The sequence below is a fragment of the Enhydra lutris genome, unplaced genomic scaffold, assembly GCF_002288905.1.
Source record: "Enhydra lutris kenyoni isolate GAN:26980312 unplaced genomic scaffold, ASM228890v2 scaffoldscaffold39, whole genome shotgun sequence".
NCBI lineage: Eukaryota > Metazoa > Chordata > Mammalia > Carnivora > Mustelidae > Enhydra > Enhydra lutris.
Window position 1 is genome coordinate 22111553 of NW_019154123.1, and position 13980 is coordinate 22125532.

At 47.0% G+C, this 13980-nt stretch overlaps 1 protein-coding gene across 3 annotated transcripts in view; it reads right to left on the reverse strand.

The window, feature by feature from the left end:
• Positions 1–5107: 5107 nt before the first annotated feature.
• Positions 5108–13980, reverse strand: part of LOC111155102 (nicotinamide nucleotide adenylyltransferase 3) — a 116425-nt gene continuing 107552 nt past the window's right edge. For 2 of the 3 annotated variants that reach the window (XM_022515160.1, XM_022515161.1), the window contains exons 4-5: positions 11824–11906; positions 5108–5567 (exon numbers count right to left, since the gene is read on the reverse strand). In XM_022515160.1, coding sequence (XP_022370868.1) covers positions 5152–5567; positions 11824–11906 — 499 coding nt within the window. In that variant the 3' untranslated portion in view covers positions 5108–5151. The remainder of the gene's footprint in view (positions 5568–11823; positions 11907–13980) is intronic. The other variant, XM_022515162.1, reaches the window with a different exon arrangement.

Below are 13980 nucleotides of genomic sequence, written 5' to 3' on the forward strand. Positions count from 1 at the left end.
ATTCTCCTCCTGCAGTGGGGGCCGCACAGAACACAATTCTTCCACCAGTGAAATGCAACAACAGCATGCAGGGTTTCTGCAAAGGGAAGTCTGTCTGAGACTCTGAATCCCTGGGGTTTTATTGTGGGCTAGTGACGTAGGCACTGTGCCTGCGAGACCAGCTATGATTTCTGAACTTCCGGGCTCTTAGGAGAGCAGGTGTTCACTACAAGTCGCATCGTGTGTACCAGCCTAGGCAGGCTGCGGCGGCAGGACTCCGCGCCCCAGGTAGACAGAACAGCCTTATCAGTCAGAATCATGGGCAGCCTTCCAAAAGCCAATTTCCCAGATACCAGCCAAAGGCCTGCCTAGGAGCAGGACTTTCTCAACAGCCGCATCTGGCCTGCAGTGTTAACCTTTTCCTACACGGGTCTAGTTCGATCTTTGGATCATCTTTTAATCAGATTTTTAGTCTTTTTATTTTTGAACGGTTGGAGATCTTTTCATAGTTTGGACATAAGTCGTTTATTAAATATTAAATACACATTTTGTAAATGTGTTCTCCACATCTTGACTTGTCTTCCATTTTCTTTATGGTGTCTGTGGAAGGAGTTTGGGTAGGGAGGTATTATGATCAGATTTGTGTGCAATCACAAAACCGCTCAGATTCGTATGCTGAGAGTGGGTCACAGGGGCCAAGGGTGGGTTGGGGAGACCCATCAAAGGAGTCTGGCTAAGAGACGATGGTAGTCTGGGCTGGAGGATGTCAGGAGGGATGGAGAGAAGAGGCTGCATGTAAGGAATGCATGAAAAGAAGACAGCGGGACATGGAGACACTCATTATGGATTCCACCAGAAGGAAAGCCGGGCTCTCCAAACTGCTCTGCAGAATACCATATTCTTTGTTTCTAATAGTGGAACTCCCATTAATTTGTGGGATTTCAGTGTTCTGAAAAACTGAGAAAGGCAGGATCCAATGAATGTTAGGGTTCCTCCCGGTTTTCAGGGTTTGGTGCCATGAACAAGGCTTTCTGGGGCTATTTTAACAAGTCTAAAATCTTCTGAGGTGTGTGCCTACATGCATTATTATAGATTGTTTGTTAGTCATACATGTGTGTCTGCAGTGCTGAGCTCTGGTCCAAGAAAATAACTTCACGACTGAAACTGAGCAAGTCCGTGCATGGAGATCCTGGCTAAAAGTGAAGGCGGAAACACTGTTGGCAAAGGGAGGGCAGGACAGGGATGAGGAAATTCACGTTCCTGTATTGACCCAATTACCAGACGTGCCTTGCAAGTCTGTTGCACTGTTGGTTTAAAATGGGATTTTGCATCATTCTCTCCCAAGCGACAGACAGTATCCTAAATGAAAAATCCTTTCCTCAGGCTGGGATGCACAGCTCCTCTCATTTGGCCAGCATCTGCTACCACGGGAGAACCTTTATTTAAGGCTGGAAATTCTATTTACCCAGGAGGCCAAAACACTGTTTTTCTGTTCTTGCAAAATAAACAGAACACCTTGGCACACTAGATGCAAAGAAGGCCTGAGGGAATGGAAAGGAATGTGAGATCAGGTATGCAGGGCAGTGTCAATGCAAAAAATCAGGAGCACAGCGCTGATACCTGTTTTCCCTTCTGATACTAAAAAAAGAAGGCTACATGAATCAATGAGACAAAGTAAGAGTCTAGAAATTGAGAGATATATATGTGCATGTGTGCGTATGTGTATGTGTGTATGCCCTTACTTTATTATTAAGTAGGTTTTGTTGTGTTGTTTTATTTTAGGAGACAATGTAAAGGCTCAGCACTGGTGGGAGCCACATGGTACAGCCATGAATCAGAGAGATGAGGGCATCTCCTCATCAAGCCTAATTGGGCCTGGTGTCCTGAACCTATGGGAAGGGGGGGGCGCTGGCATGCCAGGATGCCTGCTGTGAGGTACACGCTGCAATAGTGAACCCCTTCCTTAAGGAGTTGATGATGAACCCAGCTCATGATGCTGCTCATTTTGCCCTTTTCTGCCTCAGGGCCTTTGCATATGTTGTTCATTCTGTCTGAAAGCCCAACTGCCTCCATCTATCCCCAAGTTTTGTGAATCCATCTTTAAGGTCCATCTTCTCTTCCCTACTTTCTAGATTCAGTCATCAGGATGAATCCCCAATGTTTTATGGAGTCTATACTTTGTATAATTTTGAAGGTCACTTTTCAGAAAAATAAAAATGATGAATGTGAAATTAGATATCCACACAATTATCACCCTCCCCCCTCCCCTGACAGGGTGTTGGAAAAGGACAGGGCAAGTGAGGGACTATGGCTTCAGCTTAACCTCATGGTGAACCTGGGTCTCTGGCTGCAAGGAATGCTGTGTGTTGGCCTTCAGAACCCTCATCCCTGTCGGTAATAAGATGTTTGGTCCTGGGAGTATTTGATTCCTCTCCACCTTCCCACTAGACTGTAAGATTCACGAGTGGAGAGAAGGTCTGTTTTATTCATCATTATTCTCCTAGTGTTGTCTAGTGCCTGGTACATGAGAGGTGCACCAAAAATGATTCAAATGAATGAACCCTGAATTCCGAATCACAAAAGTTATAATCACAAGACTTCTAGTTTCCGCTCCTTGAGTCTCTGCTTGCCAGGCTGTGGCTGTCCATATTGAGAGCTCAGGACGTGCTAGGAAGCCTCAGCCTGGACAGACACGGGGGAGAGTCACTCAGAGCATGTGGAAGTAAGGGAGACTGAAGTTGGGGGTGCTTCTGCATCAAGGGCATGGCTTCTAATTTCCACTGTCAGTAGCACTGTGTCCCCCAGGATAAACACGACTTTGTGAGTGGTGGGGACACCTGTCAAACTACCCTTTATAAGAGGATGGTATTCTAAAGCTGCTGTCAGCTCATCTGCCCTGATGAGAAAGGCAGCAGTCGTATCCTTAAACCAGCAGCGGGTCTCAACCAGGGAGATTGTTTTGTGCCCCAGAGGACATTTGGGAAGGCCTTGGGGGCATTTGTTGTTATATTTACATGTGGGGGTGGGTATTCCTAGCATCTAATGGAGACAGGCCAGGGAAGCCTCTCACAGGAAAGGGTGATCTGGCCCAGAATGTCAATATTGCTCAAGTTGAGAAACCCTGCATCAAACCCCCAGGATCGCTCACCACCACTTTCTCTGGACACTCCAGCTGTGTTCTTTCTATAATCCACATAGAACAGTGGGAAATTGTTGCTCAGAGGGTGAGGAGGAAGATAGTCACCAGAGTAAATGTGAAGCAATCATATATTTCAACCATATATGCAGTCTACTAAAAATAAAGCTAATATTTATTTTAACAGGCACTGTTCTAGGCCTGAACATTGAATGGCTTGGGAATCTTATTAAAATGCAGATTCTGAGTCAATAGGTCTTGGGTGGAGCCTGAGAGTCTGAATTTCTGTCCAGTTCCTAGGGGATGCAAATCCTGCCACCGCGTTTGGGACAGCAAATTTCTTGGCCCTTAGGATACATCAACCAACAAAACAAAGACCGTCTGCCCTTGGAGAACTTCCAATGTGGCCAGAAGTGAACTGGACCCCAAGAAGGGTGGCCAGGCTGGAGGACGGCACTCAGTGCCTCAGGAAATCAGAGCTAGAAGAGAATTTAGAGATGATCTAGTTGAACCGCCACATTTTAGAGTTTGGGAAACCGAGGCTCACAGGAAGGAAGGGAGCTGGTCCAAGTCACACAGCTTGCTGTGGACAAGGCTGTTTGATTCCTATTCACCTGCATCACCAAGATTCTCAGAGATCCCTTGGGGTGCAGAGCACAGTCAGGGTGGGGAAGGGCTAGCAGCTTTAGAGGTGGCAGGGGTGGGGGTCTAGGGACCCTCCCCACCCCACAGGAGGGCCCCACTACACTAGATCCAGGAAATCCTGATTGCCTACTTTACTCCTTGCTATCGTGACACACACACGAAAGCTGGGATATGTCTGGGGAGACAGGAGATTCTTCCTGGCTGGCCCTTTGTTTTTCTGCATGACGACACCTGCAGCAAGGACGAACCCATGTAAAAGTATGGAGTGGTCCATTCTGAATGCATTCAGTCATTTGGTGAGCAGATGTAAAGAGTAAACTCAAACCGAATTAGTCCAATTAAAACCTCTTCTTAAGGTGGAGTGGAATGACAATCTTGCACACGGCTGAAGTTCCTCTTCTTATCTTTTAGGGCCCCCCTGAACGGAGCCCTCGGCCCAGAGCTTCAGAATACCCAGTCGTTACAATGTGTTGGAAAGCAACTGCTTTCCCCACTGCTTGTCTCTGGAAACAGAAACTTTTAAATTCATGTCAGTTCAACTGGAACAGTGGCAAATTTCATGGGGTAGCTAAAAAGAAGAGTAACAGCTGGTACATCAGGCATTAATAATATAACAAAGGAAGAAAAAAGAGAAACTTTTCATTAATATCTTTCGATGTCAATTTATTATTTATCTCTTTGCCAATATTCAAACAGGCAGGCGGTCATAAAACATTCAAAAAGATCCTCTCAAACAGTCAAGGCATCTGTTTTACCTCAGTTCCTTTTTAGAAACCTGGAAATCAGGAGTCCTGGCATTTATTAAAAAAAAGTGGTGTTAAAAATATCTGCCGTATCAAAAATACTGTTTGAAGATCACTTCTTAGAAAGATTTAAAATTGTATCTACAGCTTATGCAGGCAGATGGTAGTTAAGAGCTGTTTCCAAATTTTTGACTCCTCACTTAGTATTATTTTGTTGGAACAAGGCGTTGACAAAGCCCACTGTTTGGTAATTAGCATCCTGTCAAGTCTCTCCCATCAACACAGGCATCCGCACCTGGTTCTAGTTAAAAAATGTGTGTGGGCAGTTCTGAGCTGACCCTCAGGGGCTCTGCCTGGCACAGAACTGCCTTTGATGCGCATGCCTGAGTCACCCCTTACCGAACAAGAAGGCCTCTGCAGTGACAGGTTCTGAGAGCTGTGGTCTAGTTCTAGTGACCTGTCATGCCATTTTAACCTCTTTGGAGAAAGTCCATTCTTGAGATGTCGGCACCTGCTCCTCCTCCCAAAAGAAACGTGTATCTTCCTCGGACAGAAGATGCCTCTGAAGTCAACTCTTTGCTTAAGTAAAATAAAGGAAACATGAGAAGAAAAAAAAAAAAAAAGCCCAAGACCTTGACTGCCCTTTGGTCAGGAGGAGCTCTGTGGAGTGGTTGACTCTTCCCAGCCTGTCTTTCCTTCACTCCTCTGGGTGCTGCTGCCTTTCCAGGAACTGTCCCTGGTGTAGAGGTTGTGGTCCCTGATGTAGGTGATGACGGCATCTGGGAGCAGGTACTTCACGCTGTGCCCCTGGCTCAGGGCCTGCCGGACGTACGTGGAGCTGAGCTCGTTCTGCACGGGCTCCCTGGCCAGGTGAATGTTGTGCCGGTACTGGTGCAGGATGGGTGAGCCTGAGATGTATTCCTTTGGGTTGTGACCTGTGCGGCTCACGCACACCACACCGAACTTCTCCACGATCTCCTGGATGTGTGTGTCTTTCCAGAGGTTGGGGGTCTGGAAGGTCTTCAGGACGTCTGCCCCGCAGAGCAGCTTCAGCTCTGGCACAGCTGGAAAAACAAGGGCGGAGGCCAACAAGGTTACAGAAGGGTCACGGCCAGTAAAGATAACATCATATTCCGTCTGAAAACTGCACAGGATGCTTTTCTGGGAATGTATTGGGAACTCAGTGTCTGTGTGTTCATGACTGCAAAAGAAAAAGCATGTAAGTGAATCTGGAGCGACTTCAGGGACATACAGTTGTTAAGTAATAATTTAATCAATAAGTCTTTTGTTTACTATTGGTAAGGTGCCAAGAAATACACAATAGCCTGTTTGTTTGTTTTCCTCCAGTACTCTACCACAAGTCTGCGTGCAGTGGCTGGACCCCACGGCAGGGTGAAATGAAGGCGGCTGTGGACCTGTAAGGCTGTAAAATCCTAGTGCTAGCTGTGGGTCTCAGGCAAGTCACCGCCCTTCTCACAATCTTATTTCAGCCCTAACACCTGGAACTTTTAGAAGTAAATCTCAGCATAAAGGTTCTTGGGATAATCAACAGCTAGTGACCTTTTCATCTGTTTTCAATATAACAAAGCTCTATAACAACTGATCAATGTGGATAATCCTTTGGCATTTGTTCTAACAGAAAGATGGTTGTGATGATGAAAGGATGCCTAATGTTTACTGGGTGCTCACCGGGAGCATCACCGCTAAGCGCTTTGTGGGTTTAATCTCCTCTGATCCTCAGAACAATCTCACGTGGTAGGCGTTATTGTTGTGCCCCGTCTGCGGAGAGGGAAACCTGCCTGCCTGAGGTCATTCCAGGCAGAGGAGGAGGCAGGACTCAAACCTGACCTCCGGCCTCCGGGTGGGGCATTTGTAAATGATGGGCTCTGCCGCCTCCTGCTGGCGGAATTGTATATGCATCAGAACCCCGACGCCCTTCCTGGATTTTCCTGGCACTGTTCAAGGTCATGTCCCTTTTGAATGGGTTGATGTGGAAAGGAGAAAATCAAGTCTATGCTAGAAGCAGCCACTAGGATCTCTGGTCCTCCTAGAAGCCGATTCTACCTTCAGTAAATGGCAAAGGCTGTGTTCCTAGAGCTGGCAGCTCTCAGTCACTGGGAAACCTAAGCTGGGGCGGGGGGTGGGGTGGAGTGGGAGGAACGACTTCAGGAATACCACCAGCTGGGGAAAGAGCTGATGTAAATGGTGGCTTGAGGCTCCTCTTCTGTGGAAACCTGGAAGGATCTGGGCATGGATCAGAGAGATGAGTTTACAAAGGAGCACTAGATCAGCTGTGGGACCGAAAGTGAGAAACTGGAGGGGTTATGGGGAGGTCTGAATTCAGCCTCAGTCAGGCCCTGGCTGCTATGGGGCTGATCCAGCCTTCTCTGGGCCTCAGTCTCCCCACTGAGGACTGGACTTATTTACTGATTTTGAAGAAGCAGATATAATTATAGAAACAGACTTTTCAAACACTCTTAGCAACTTAATATTGCTATAATGAAAGGATATTCAAAGACTGATACATGTATTCATAAATTGTCTGTCCATGGTTAAGAACTAGGACTTTAAAGCCAGACACCTTAGACCTGGCTCTGCCATTCAACAGCTGTGTGACCTCAACTTTAAAATGAGGATATTAATAGTACTTACCCCATAGGACTATTTTATAACTGAATGAGCCTATAAGTATGAAGTACTTAGAACAGTGCTTAGAACAGAGTAACACCTATCAACAGAGTGTGATAGGTATTAAGTACCATCCATCATCCATCCACCTTCTTATCCACTAACCCATTCATCCACATGTCCATTCAACACTTATGGATGGTTTTTTTCCATAGGGAGTATTTTTAACATCAGTAAAACTGCGTTTAAGAATTATTCAATAACTCACACTTTCCACTACTTTGGGCTGGACCCATTGCTCACAACATATGTGGATTTGAACTATTTTTCATCCCCAAGGTTCTACTCCAATTTCTTATTTATTCAACCACTGTAATATAACAAGAGACCAGCTTTTGACCTTTTAAACAAATGCGTGATTTTTACGTGCTCTTCCTATGGGAGAGGTTAAATGATGGGCATTTAATTGTAGGGTCTCCTGAGGCCTGGAGCATACTGTCCTCCCCTCCCTTTCCCACAGGTCAAAGAACAGAAGATACCCCCTTTCCTCTTTTGGTGGATTTTTGTGGGAACAGTTTCCACACAATGGCTTCAATATTAGACACTATTTGATTTATTAACAGTGACAGGAATACAATTCACCGTGAGCTCTTGCCTACAGGGGACAAGTGACCACACCTTCCCATCCCCCAAATCAAAGGCATGTCTGCGGGGTAATCACTTCTTCTGGCAACATGTGCCTTGGACTCCCACTCTGGTCAGCCCTCAGAGACCACTGTCTATCTCTTTCAAATCCATTCACATCACTGCTACAAACTCTTCACACTGGGTGCCTAAGTCAGAGGTGCTGAATAAAGGCTGGTGATCTGATTTGTCTTAACCATGATGTATTGACCTACATCGGATGTCCATGGGTATTTTGGGGACAGTGTGCTTTCTTGGAACAGCCACAGGCTTTAAAAAGCAGAGATTTACATGGAAAGTGAGGGAAGTGCCACCAGGACCTTTTTCTTTGGAAGTCCAGTTTATATTAAGAACACCCAGGCCTGAGGTCAGTCAGCCCTGGGTTCCATTTCAGAGCTGCAGGAAGCTTGGGAGAGTTCTAGCAGCCACGGCAGTTCCCTCTGCTGTAAAATGGGGATGACCTCCTGCGGAAGTTCTGGAAATTGAGTGATGGACTGAATGCAATTTGAATTTCTGGCCTAGTGCAGGGTATGGGCACATAGCCATGTGTGAGGAGTGTGAGACTCTGAGTGGACGGGACACCAGAGCTGAAGCCAGGGATAAAGGGTGGTGCCCAAAGTAACTAGACAAGGCCACTGTGGATCAAATTGGTGCAAGATGGAATCAGAGGGAGTGGCTGCTCTGGTTGTGCGGACAGGGAATCCTTTGAAGGCTGCTGAGCTATGCTCAGCCTCAACAGCTAAGGGCAGGGACCACCTGCACAAAAGAAACACATACCATCAGGCTGCTAGAGGACCAACTGAGGCATCCTCCGTCCCATGTGTCATATCCAAGCAGCCCAGAACCAGGCGGCCCGCATGACTGGGTCAGTCCAAGGAGGACCGCAGATCATGGGAGTGATGGGCGAAGCAGGGCTCTGGCTGCCATAACATGCTGAGTTCAGCCTGTAATCTTCAGTCCCAAAGGAGATGAGCGTCCAACGAAATACACAGCACACAAAGTGGTCCTTTACAAATATGTTACTAGTAACATACAGGCCACCTGGTCAGATGCGAGATTTCAGCTGAGGAAGAACTCCACCTTCCTCTTGTTCATTGTTCTAGTGTTGTGGACCGTTTTTCCCTCTGATTACAAACATGAAATCTATATCCATTATAAAATGTATGGAAAATATGTATTTAATGTAGAAAACAACAATTCTGCTTTCATTTTTTTTTTTTTTTAAAGATTTATTTATTTATTTGACAGAGGGCATGAGCAGGGAGAGCAGCAGGTAGAGGGAGAGGGAGAAGCAGACCCCCTGCTGAGCAGGGAGCCCAGTGCAGGGCTCCATCCCAGGACTCTGGGATCATGACCTGAGCTGGAGGCAGACGCTTAATGACTGAGCCATCCAGGCACCCCAACAATTCTGCTTTCTACAAAAACTTAATATTTTCCTGTATTTTTTGTTTTTTTTCTATTGATTTAGACATGCAAATAGATGTACAAGTATATTTACATTTTTATATACTTGCGATTATATATACAGAATCATATCCTGATTTTTCCCACTTACCTCATAAGCCTTCCTCCAAAAACCTTTTGTTTCAATTATTTGTCCTGTGTACACAGAATAATTTAAACGTTCCCTAATACTTAAACATGGAGGTTGCTTTTATTTTCTGCCATTATAAAAACTGCTGTGCTAAACATCTTTCTACATAAATCTTTGTCCCAATTTCTAATTATTTCCACTGTCTGGTTCCTAGAAGGGGAATATATCAAGCAAAGGACATGAACATTTTTAAAGCCCCTAATATATTTTGGTAAATTGAAAAGCCCACTTTTCATTCAACATGAACTTTCTTTTTTTAACAGTTACTTTAGGAGAGAACGAAGATGAGCAGGACCCAGGGCCTGAATAGCAAGAAAAGGGATAAAGAACAAACTCCCAACATTACAGGGCCAAGCAGAGTAGCCCCTAGAAAAATAAATTTGTAAAGAATGCGGGTGAGCTTTGGCTGAGGGAGGGGTAGAGCCTGTCTCCGTGAAAGCGAGCTGGGACTGGTTTCACAGGAAGATGGGTCCAACGTGGGCCAAAGAGACAGGTAAGTTTTCAAAAATGGAGTCAGAGGGAAGCGGGGAGGAGAGGCACCCAGCAAAGACCTAAGACAGGGATTCTGGAAGCAGGTGCAGAGAGGGCAAGTGTGAGAGGCTGGGAGCCTGTGTGTGGCATCCCTCCCACATCATTGGAGGTCCCTGCCTGTCACTGGAAGCTCCAGCATTCCCTAGCAGCAAGAAATGCGCAGCACCTATGCCATTTCCTGCCTTTGTGCTTTGCCTAGCTGCCCCTCTGCCCAGAATGTCCCTAATCCCAGAGAAGATACTGATCCTGAGTCCTGGTACTAGTGTCTCCTCTTCCAGGCAGCCTTCCTAATCCATGCCTGGACTCCACACCGTTCACAGCCTGTCTGTAGCCTTAGGTCAGAGGCTGGGGGAGGCTACCTTTGTTTTCCTGAGTCCAAAGCCAGGCCTGGGGAGGTGCTCAGCGGGTGTCTCCTAACTCTGGTAGAAGTAGTTGCTGAGCCAGAGATGCTTCAGAGAGAAGGAACGCTGCCTGTGCTCCAAGACTGGAAGATGGGGAAAGAGAGGCAGATACACCAGAGGATTACACAGGAGATGCTGGACCTCCTGCTTTCTTAGATTCCTACTCTAGTGCAGTCCCCTGAATTGGCCATAAAGCAAATCCCAGCATGCCTGCTAAATATCCAGATTCCCAGAACTCAGGGGGCCTGGGCTGTGGCCTAAATTGTTATACACCTCACAGGTGATTCTGCCGGTGAGTGATCCTTTAACCAGCATTTGAGGACTGCTGCATGAAACCTTTAGGGCCTGGTAGCATCTTCGAGTTCTTTTAAAGATTTATTTTATTTTATTTTATTTATTTGTCAGAGAGATAGAGTACAGGCAGGCAGAGTGGCAGGCAGAGTCAGAGGGAGAAGCAGGCTCCCCGCGGAGCAAGGAGCCCAATGTGGGACTCGATCCCAGGATGCTGGGATTGTGACCTGAGCCGAAGGCAGCCGCTCAACCGACTGAGCCACCCAGGCGTCCCTCGAGTTCTTTTAGAAGAGCGCCTTCCAGTCTGTTCAGGGTGGGGAAGGGCACTGTGTTCTGGGGCACCAATATGTGTCGAAAAGGGTCCCATGACTAAAAAGTGATAATGGCCACAAGCTAGTTCCCTTTCTTGTAGAGTCACAATGCACATGATCATAGTAAAGGCTCTGAAATGTCCTTCAGGAAAGGCTCTGAAAAGTCCTGCAGGAAATTTTAGGTTGGTTTACCTGTGACATTCCTGAGCCCTTTTGATCTGGAACTGGTACACACCATCCACAGTTGGGAGACACGCAGTAGGAAAACCCCATAGATGCACCTGCTGGGGTTTCAGCGGGGCAGGACCAGTAAGTCCCAGACCATGTCACATCCTGCCCTTCCATCACCAGGGACTCCTGTTTATTTTCATGAGGGGCCTACACACTTGACCCCTAGTACCAGGGCTGCCATTAGAGAGGGAAGATACTTCGAAGTCACAACTAGTAAGATTCCATCAAACACCAGGAGCTGACAACAGGGTAGAAGCCTAGGGTTACAAATTAAAAGGACATTCCACATGGACTGAAATTCCCCTAAAAACAGGTTTCTGTTTGAGGATCAGAATGGCACATTTGTACTCAGAAAGGCTCAGGCTTTTAAAGGAGCCCAGCATCACTCACCAGTTTATCCCTGTGTAGCCCTGACTGTAATCCAGGTCACAAGCACAAGTCACAAGGGTAGGTAAACTCCTTTGGAGAAGAAAATCCTAAATTAGCAAACCGATTTATAAGGGATGGTGGCAGATTGCTGACAATGACCTTTCAGCCTGGGAAGTGTCACCACAGCCCGGCAAGCCTCAGAATCCTTATCCTGCTTGGGAGTGGGTCCTGCGCATCCCTGACCTCTCCTCCTCCCAGGGACAAGAGGGTCCGTACCTACCTGTGGGGGCTGTGCAGCGAGCCCTGCCGTGGTCTGGGCCTTCCCTCTGGGGTAGAGATCTGAGCAGTTCACTGTGATGATGCCTGCATTGCAAACACATGGGCTCAGGGTGTGCCCATCCCCACAAAGCCACCCAGGGGTCTGTTTTTAAGTCTCCACCTGCTTTTGTCCATTTTAGGTAGGTAGCTAGTTCCATAAATGTTTGTGGAGGGCCTACTGCTATGTGCCAGGGGCTGGGATGGAAACCGGATGTGATCGGGTCCTCTTAACCCTCCACTGCCTTCTGTGAGCCCTGGTGGAAGGTGGGGGGTGGGTGGGGGGATGAGCGTGGTTCTACTTTTTTTTTTTAACACTGTCTTTAAATACCTCACTTAAAAAACATTGAGTAGGGATTAAGGATGAGCGCTATAAGAATCAGACACATGTGGGTTCAAAATAAAACCTTTCATTTGTAAAGTGAGGACAACGCCTACCTTTTAGACTTTTGTGAGAGTGAGTCAGCTACTACACGGTACGTGGCCCACAGCTCACTCTTGTTCTCAACTAGTATTTCAGGACTTCTTGGGGTAGGCTGCCTAGGCTGAATCTCAGCTCCCCCACTGGTCAGCTGAGTGACCCTGGGAGGCCGTCAACTGCTTTCTGTGCGGACAGTTCAGCACTTGTGTGACAAGGAAGAGTGACCGTGTGTGCCTCTCACTAGTGGTCACGAGGATTGAAGGAGTTATGCACGCAACGTGCACGGAACAGCGGGCAGGACGGAGCAAGTCTCATTTGGTGTTAGCATTTCAGATCTGATTAGACTCATGCCGGCTTGGCATGCCTGGCTCTTTTAGCAATCAGAGTGCGAATCAAGACATACCTGATCAAACACAGGTAGTCACCACATCTTGTATCAATGCACTCTTCCACCTACTGAATTATACATTTATGAGCTGTGTTTGGGGGAATGCAGGGGCTCTGTAGATAGACTGGGTGGGTTCGAGTTTAACTTTTCTTGTTTGTATGACCTTGGATGAGTCACTGCCACTCAGAGCCTCACTGACCTCATCTGTTTATTGGTCATCATGAAGCTGATGCTGACCTCCCTGCTGAGCATCACCAGACCGTGAGAGAAAAAGCGCTTCCTACCCTGCCCAGTGCTGGGCGAGTGGCCCAGGGCTGATCATCACTGGGGGGAAGGCATGGTGTAAAGGTTAAGCTTTACAGTTAGACTGCTTGGTTGGAATTCTGCTTCCAACCAGCAGCTGTGGAATTCTGGTGGGCTCCTTAAGCAATCTGCCTCCAGTTTCCTCATCTGTAGAATGGGGGACGATGACCGCACCCACCCCTGTGAGCTGCACTGAGGATTCATGGAGCAGCTTAGTACCGGCCCATCCACAGAAAGAACTCAGTCAACTTTAGCAGTTTTTCTGTGAATGGTGAGCTCATTTAATTCATCCTTATAGTTTTAGTTCTCAGGAACTGCTTACCTAAAATCTGCTGAATTCAGGAATGATGGAAGGAGTGGACCAATAAATACATTTAATTCTGGCCCCTAGTCTTTTCTGATGATCTCAGAGACTCAGCTGAGTCTTCTCAGGGTCTAGTTGGACTCTGTGTTTCCATTATTGTCTGCTTTGGTTTTGGTAAGCTTCAAGTCTGAGGATTCACTCCTAATTAGATTAGAATCTTGCACCATACTGAAATAGGTGTGAGTCTCACCTCTACTTTCTAACTGTAGGAGTCTGTGGATGTTACTGACCCTTTCAGAACTTCCATTTTCCCATCTGTAAAATGGGACTAAACCCACCTACTTCTCAGAGTTGCTGAGGTGACTAGATATTAACCTACCTAGAAAAGCCTGGCACAAACAGGTGATCAGTACAAGTGGTGACTGTCATTTTATTGTATTTACCTTGAAGATCCTAGTTCAAGTTGACCCTACTTGAATATTAGCTGGCTCTCTGAACTCTGATGTGTGAGTAATTATTCTCACAGACCTCCACTGGGCCTCTGTGGGGCAGTGCCCGTGGCTTCTTCCTGTCTGCCTGAGTGGTGTCCCAGTGTGCCCAGCCCCGGGCCTGAGGGCTGACCCTGGGAATGAGTTTTCCATGTCCTTCGCAGTCCAGGCATGCCTGGTCAGAGGGTCCCTGTGGCAGGAACAGAGTCAGCCCCTCT